Raw genomic sequence first — 7,824 nt, 5'->3', positions numbered from 1 at the left:
AAATGCTGAGCCATCTCACAAGTCCCAGATATAGCTCTTGTAGAGCACTTGCCTAGCATGTGCATATCTCTGAGTTCTATCTCTAGCACTCAAAAAGACAAAAAAATGATAATTTCTTTTAAAAAGTTGAGCCTGTTGTCACATGCCTATAATTCCAGCACTTGGGAGTTGGAGGATCTCCCGGTTGTCACAGCTGACTTGAAACTTGCTATGTAGACCAGGCTGGCCTTGATCTCACAGAGACTGACCTGTCTCTGCCTCCTGAGTGCTGGGATTAAAGGTGTATCACACCCAGCTAGGTCTCACTATATAGCCTTGACTGGCCTGGAACTCACAGAGATCTTCCTGACTCTGCTTCCCAAATGCTGGGATTAAAGGCGTATACCACCACATCTGGCTTAAATGAATTTTTAACAAAACACTTTGCACTTATATTATTTATCCATTGGGAGGGACATATGTGTAATAGAGTGGAGGTCAGAGGACAACTTGGGGGAGTCAGTTCTCTCCTTCCACCACGTGCGTCCTCGGGATGGAACTTAGGAGCTCAGGCTTGGTGTCAGGTGATAAGCCTGTTGGAACCCCAGTCTGGGGCACCCAACGTCCACAGGGGGCCGCTCCCCAATAACTCAGTCCTCAGACCAGGAGATGCAACAAGCAAGAGGATTTATTGGCGTTTTGCGCAAAACGGACTCCTGCCTCACTCGGAGGTCAGAAGCCCAGAGCTTAGCTTACAGGGGCTTCTTTTAAAGGCAAAGACCACAAACTACAAGTGGTAGAAGTGGGAGAGAGAAAGCGGCAGTAACGTCACAAGTGGTAGAAGTGGGAGAGAGAAAGCGGCAGTAGTGGGAGGGGGAAGTTGGCAGGGATAAATCTATTGAGGCAGAGCAATTCTATTAACAGAACACCATATCACAATTCTATAGTAAGGCCACAAATCAATTATAAGGTTACTCCTGCATGATTACAAAGTAATACAAAATGTTTCTTAGGCAGTTCCATGAGAAATGAGGGAGTCTCTCAAGCGGTAAGTGCCCGAGTTAGAACAACATGTTTGTGAGGCTTTCAAGTATGGTCATCTGGTTAATCTCAAACCAGGTCAGCCTTGATGTCTGGAAAACAGCTTTTTCTCAGCAGTTAGAATTATTTTACATCTTATTTCCTTGTACAGCTTCCCAGAATATTCTTTTGGTCTGGGGGGACTTGGTTTGATTCCATCATTCCCCCCTTTTCTTATGGCAAGATTTTAATCATAAAATCTACAAGTTTTCTGTTCTTTTTAGAGCATGGTATTGTTGGGTAAGAACCAAGGTCTGAGTTACCGGTATTTGGTCTCTAATTAACTGTAGCAGTCTATTAATGATGCATGGTCCGAAGGTTAAGAGAAGGAGAAGAATTACTAGGGGCCTACTAGGGTGGACATTAAAGTGGTTAACCAGGGAGTTTTATTAAACCATCCTTCGAACCATCCCTGCTTGGATTCACGGTCCCTTTGTCTTTTTTCTAACCTTTGATAGAGCTTAGTCATAGTCTCTAATAACCCCTGTGTTGTCTGCATAGAAACAACTTTCTTCACCTAGAGCTGCACAAAGCCCTCCTTCCTTGAGGAAAAGCAGATCTAATCCTCTTCTATTTTGTAATACTACTTCTGAGAGGGAGGTTAGAGATTTTTCTAAGTGTGTAATTGACTGTTCTATTGCCTTGATGTCTTCATCTACTGCCATCTGTAAATATGCATAATACTGTGGTCCTCGTATTAGGGCTGCTGTTCCAGTTCCTACTCCTGCTGCCACCCCTACTCCCAGAAGTATCGCTAAAGTTAGGGACACAGGCTCTCTTTTGTACCTTCTTGGTTGTTCAAAAAACTGTTCTACAGACTCTGTGGGGTGGTAGAATACTCGGGGCAGGAGCTTAATCATGATACAGTAATCTTGAGAGGTTCTAAGGACCATACTAGCTGCACAGGGAGTCAAACCAGAGTTACATGCCCACCAAGCTCCTTGCGGAGGCAGAAGATAATAATTTCTTTCCCCTGAAGGTACAGAAATAGTGGAGTTGCAAAGGCGGGCATGGGTTGGAGGTGGGTTTCCTAAGCAGAGCCCAGATCCCGAGACTTCTGTGAGGGTTAGGGGGTGAGGGGTCTCTCTATGACATAGGTTGGCTGAAGTGGTATTGTTGAAGGCCCCTTGGATTGCTATGCCCTCATAATAAGGGGGTGCTGCTGCTAAACATAGCCAACAGGATTCAGTTAGGTTGGGGTCCGTCTGTCTAATGGCCTTATATGCTCCTTGGATCAGATTAAACAGTTGGTCCCCCGTGGGTGAAACCCTGTGACCTGGGGAGCTAGAGTTCTGTTTTACAGGGGAAGTTTCAGAAAGGGTGTTGGGAATTGAAGCTGGCGGGGGATTCGGGTGGCTGGGGATGGGATTCTGAATAGGTAAGACAGGGTTGGGGCCTATAGCTATTGAATAAGGGGAGGTATCTCTCTTAATAGTGAATAAAAGGCCAGGATCTGTCCCCTGTCTATATATCCTAATTCCCCAAGAATGTCCCTTATCCCAATCTGTGGCCTTCTTCCCTGCTGTTGTGAATTCTATCTGGAGAGGGTGGCACCATTTACCTTGACAATCCCTATTAGGAGCATTTGGGCTCTTGTGGGAGTAATTTGCTTTTACAGTAATATAATCCCAAGATGAGGATGGGGACCACCAGGTATCCCCGGTTGTTTCGCATCCCCAGCTTTTACAGTAAAAATAGTCTCTTTCCCCACACTGGAAATTAAGCCACTTAGCTCGATGGTTACCTGGGCAGACATAGAAGGTTAGTCGATGCAACATGGTCCTTGCTTGTTCATGACACCCTCCCCCTGTCAAGTGGGGTCCTCCAAACAGGGAATAAACCTCCGGGCCAGGTACTTTATCAGGATCCATAAAATTTGATATGTCCCAGGGCGCTGGTGCTCCTAAAGCTAATTTACACAAATCTGGATACAGTATAGGCCACCAAGTACCCTTGGGTGCCATCTTGTGGGTTTCAAATACTTCAATACCCATTTGATTAATTACCCACCAGGTAGTCAGCACAGGGAGATGGGGGCTCGCTTGGCTGGGGACAAGCCTACAAGCAAATAGAATCATTAGGTATCTCTGGAGAGTCTTATTTTTAGAGGGTTGGATGTCTTGTGTAGATGCCATTTTCCAACGTTGTCCTGGGCCGAGGCTCTCTTGTTGTGAGAAGTGTGGATCCAGGCTGAAATCCCGTCTACTTTGAGAGCTGTAGGCATAGTCAGGAGAACTGTGTAGGGTCCTTTCCACCGTGGTTCAAGAGTCTTTACGTTATGTCTTCTCACGTACACCTGATCTCCGATTTGGTAGGAGTGAGGCGTTTGTAGACTCCCAGGCCGGTAGAAAGCAGCCAAAGGCTTCCAAACCTGGTTCTGGATAATCTGAAGGGCTTGGAGTCTTGTTTTCAGGCTGAGGTTATCAAAGAAAGAGGGCAAGGGGGACAAAGGTACATTGAGAACAGGAGGTGGCCCTCCAAAAAGAATTTCGTAAGGGGTTAGACCGTGTATAGCAGGAGTTTTTCTAGCTCGAAATAGAGCTAGAGGTAGGAGCTGCACCCAGTCTTTAGTGCCAGTCTCTAGAGCTAATTTAGTTAAGGTCTCTTTAATGGTTCTATTCATTCTTTCTACCTGTCCTGAACTTTGGGGTCTATAAGCACAATGTAATTTCCAATTGATCCCCAATGCTTTGGCCATTCCCTGACTTACCTGGGAGACGAAGGCTGGGCCATTATCAGACCCAATTACCTTAGGCAGTCCGAATCGAGGGAAGATTTCTTTGATTAGTTTCTTCACCACAGTCTGGGCTGTTTCCTTCCAGGTGGGGAAAGCCCCAACCCACCCTGAAAAAGTGTCTATAAACACTAAAAGGTATTTATAATCATACTTTCCTGGGAGTACCTCAGTAAAATCTACTTCCCAGTTAGTCCCTGGTCGTGTCCCTCTTTCTCTCCTACCAGATGGGACCTTTGATCTGGAAGCATTTACCAGGGAACATGAGACACAATCTCCCACTACCTTCTGGACTAGCTGGTTGAGGTCCGGGAAATAATAGTGTTGTTCTTCTCTTTTTAATAGTGTTTTTAGTTTCTTGTGTCCCCGGTGTGTCCACTGGTGGAGTTGGGAGATTAACTCAAGGGCCGCCTTTCGGGGCAGTATGATTTGATTCTGATATTTCCACATTTTAGATTCTGGGTCCAAAGTAGCGTTGAGCTTCTGAACGAGTTCCAGATCCTGCTCAGTGTAGGTGAAAAGAGCATCTCCCTCCTTTGTTTGTGCTTCAGTTTCAGCCTCAAGGTCCAAATGGGTGTAGAGAATACAAATATCTTCCACTGCCTGATGGGCAATTTCATCTGCCATCTGATTTCCCCGAGCAATCGGCCCCTGGTCTCGCTGATGTCCAGGGCAATGGATAATGCTGACCTTTTTTTGGCAAGTACAAGGCTTGCAGAAGGGCCACTATTGCTTCTTTGTTTTTAATGTTCTTACCAGCCGAGGTGAGGAGTCCCCGCCTCCGGTAAATTTCCCCATGTACATGAGCTGTGGCAAACGCATAGCGGCTGTCGGTGTAAATGTTGACTTTCTTGCCCTCTGCTAATTTTAGGGCCTGGGTTAGGGCTTCTAGTTCAGCCTGTTGGGCTGAAGTTCCAGCTGGCAGGGCTTGGGCCCAGATTATCCTTTCTCCATCAACCACCGCCGCCCCCGCCTTGTGTTCACCGTCTTTCAGAAAACTGCTCCCATCCGTATACCAAGTGGCATCTGCATCGATTAGGGGCTGGTCGGTGAGGTCTTCTCTAGTCCTATGTGTTTCTGCAAGTATTTGCTGGCAGTCATGGGGAATCTCAGTACCTTTTTCAGGAGCTGGTAGTAGCATGGTGGGGTTCAAGGTGGTCGGGCTGCCAAACTTAATCTTTTCTGGATTCAATAATAATGCTTGGTAATGGGTCACCATGGCATTTGACAGCCATCTGTCAGGGGGCTGTCTAATGATGGACTCCACCGCATGTGGTGTTATAATAGTCAGGGGCTGACCCATGGTGAGTTTGTCTGAGTCTTTTACCAGGGATGCTATTGCCACCATAATTCTCAAGCATGGGGGCCAGCCAGCAGCTACATTGTCCAGTCTTTTTGAGAGATAAGCCACTGGCTTTTTCCAGGGTCCCAAAGTCTGAGTAAGAACTCCTTTTGCCATTCCTTTATTTTCATCTATGTATAAGATGAAAGGTTTTGTCAAATCTGGCAATCCTAGAGCTGGAGCCATCAGCAACGCTCTTTTTATTTTGTCAAACGCTCTCTGGTGTTCTTCAGTCCAGACAAAAGGGGTCCCATTCTTTGTCAAAGGATATAGAGGAGCTTCTATTTCAGCGAAACCCGGTATCCATAATCTATAAGAATTCTCGGAGTCCTCTGGCTGAGGTTGGTGGGCGGATAGAGGCTACTGCCTGTTTCCTGCTTTTTGTCAGCCAACGTTGCCCTCCCTCTAACCTATAGCCTAAATAGTTCACCTGCTGTAAGCAGATCTGGGCTTTCTTTGCCGAGGCCCAATGTCCAAGTTCCCCCAGTCTCAATAGGAGAGCCTCCGTACCTTGCAGACAGCCAGCTTCTGTCTCAGCTGCTAAGAGGAGGTCATCCACATATTGAAGAAGCATAATCTGTGGGTTTCTTACCCAAAAGTCAGCCAGATCATGGTGTAAAGCTTCATCAAACAGAGTAGGGGAGTTCTTGAATGGTTGGGGAAGTCGTGTCCAGGTTAGTTGCCCCGATATTCCAGCTTCAGGGTCCTTCCATTCAAAAGCAAAAATGGGCTGGCTAACCAGACTCAGCCTTAGGCAGAAGAACGCATCCTTCAGGTCAAGTACAGTATACCACCTGTGACTGGGAGGCAAGGAACTCAGGAGATTGTAGGGATTTGGAACAGTGGGGTGGATATCTTCTATTCTCTGATTAACTTCTCTTAGGTCTTGAACCAGTCAATAGTCATTCGTCCCTGGCTTTCTTACGGGGAGCAGTGGAGTGTTCCAAGGGGACTGGCAGGGGTGGAGTATGCCTATTTGTAAAAGTCTTCGAATGTGGGGTCTAATTCCCTCTCGGGCCTCTCTGCTCATAGGGTACTGCTTGATTGAAACCGGGGTTGCAGATGGTTTTAAGGTGACCACTATTGGAGGTTGATTGGGTGCCAATCTCGGGCCTCCTGTTTCAGCCCATGCTGAAGGGAATTTAATTAGCCAATCAGATATACCAGGAGTCCCTTCTATTGGTTCTTCATATAACCGATGTTCATCTTCCAGTTGCAGGGTTAGCACTTGTAGTGGAGCTCCATATTTTCCTTCTAGAGTAGCTCCCTTTTTAGTGAAGTAGATGTGGGCTCCCAGCTTAGAGAGTAAATCTCTCCCAAGAAGGGGATAGGGACAGTTGGGGACCAGCAAGAATGAGTGGGAAACCTGTCCTGTGCTGAGGTCCACTTTTCTTTCTGCGGTCCACCTGTATGTCTTCCCTCTGGTGGCCCCTTGGACCCAGGCTGTTTTGGAGCTCATGGGTCCCTCGGTTGTTGTCAAGACCTAGTGTTGAGCTCCTGTGTCTACCATGAAGGTAGTCAATTGCCCTCCTATCTTTAAGGTTACCCTGGGCTCAGGGGGGAGCTCCTGACCCTGACCTCCCTAGTCCCCTAGAGTCAGGACTGGGGTTGTTTTCTTTTGAAGTCTGTTCAGCTTCTTCGGACATCCTCGAGCCCAATGTCCTCTCTCCTTGCAATAGGCACACTGGTCTTTATCCACTCGGGGCCTTCTCTTGTCTCCCAGGTTCCTGCCTGGTCCTGGTCCTGTTCCCTGAACTACTGTGGCCAGAATTCGACTTAATTCTTTATTTTTCTTTTTCTCTCTCTTATCTTCTCTAGCTTCCTGCTCTTTTCTGATTCTATCTTCTCTTTCTTCTAAAGTTTCTCGTTTATTATAGATTCTTTCAGCTTCTCTTACTAAATCCTGTAAGGAGTACCCCTGAAGGCCCTCCAGCTGTTGGAGCTTACCACGAATGTCAGGAGCTGATTGTCCTATAAAGGCCATAATAAGATCTGCCTGACGCTCCTGGGCTGTGGGATCAAAAGGGGTGTACATCTGATATCCCTCTATCAATCATTCTAGAAACCCTGCGGGGGTTTCACTTTCTCCTTGGATTATAGCACGTACCTTTGCCAAATTGGTTGGGCGCCTTCTGGCCCCTTTGAGACCCACTAGCAGAGTCTGGCGATAAAGACGGAGATGCTCCCTACCGGCCACGGTTTCAGCGTCCCAGTTGGGTCTGGTCAGAGGAAATCCTGCGTCTATTTCATTTGGGAGCAGAGTGAGTCCCCCATCCTGCCCGGGAACATTTTTCCGGGCCTCCAGGATGACTCGCTGTCTTTCTTCTGTGGTTAGTAGGGCCTGGAGGAGTTGCTGACAATCCTCCCAGGTGGGTTGGTGGGTGAGAAGTATAGACTCTATTAAAGCAGTTAGAGCCTGAGGATCCTGAGAAAAAGAGGGATTATGAGTCTTCCAATTATACAAATGAGAGGCTGAAAAAGGCCAGTACTGAATTTGATCCCCTATAGTTTGGAGGGGAAAAACCTGGGCAGTCCAGGTTCCATCAGAAGGGCCCCCTCTATCCCTCCTTAGGCGGAGTCTGTTAGATAGAGGAGGGGATTTGTCAGGTTCAGTGGAGTCAGGAGAGGGACAAGGTAGTTCTTGGGGTGGAGGTGCCTGCGCAGGTGGATAGGGAGGTGGAGGATCAAG

At 47.2% G+C, this 7,824-nt stretch overlaps 1 protein-coding gene across 1 annotated transcript; it reads right to left on the bottom strand.

Annotated features, from left to right (window-relative positions):
- Positions 1-3,558: 3,558 nt before the first annotated feature.
- Positions 3,559-7,554, bottom strand: LOC108490245 (the record flags this gene model as incomplete). Its single annotated transcript, XM_029559148.1, is given in 4 exon segments — positions 3,559-3,600; positions 3,809-4,489; positions 4,491-5,448; positions 5,450-7,554. Coding segments are annotated over 4 exon segments (3,786 nt in total), but the record flags the coding sequence as incomplete, so codon positions are not given.
- Between the last annotated feature and the right edge of the window lie 270 nt (positions 7,555-7,824).

This window comes from Nannospalax galili, unplaced genomic scaffold, assembly GCF_000622305.1.
Source record: "Nannospalax galili isolate Female #2095 unplaced genomic scaffold, S.galili_v1.0 scaffold129, whole genome shotgun sequence".
Classification (NCBI taxonomy): Eukaryota; Metazoa; Chordata; class Mammalia; order Rodentia; family Spalacidae; genus Nannospalax; species Nannospalax galili.
Note: the sequence above shows the minus strand (reverse complement) of the source record. Positions and strands in the feature narration are given on the sequence as shown.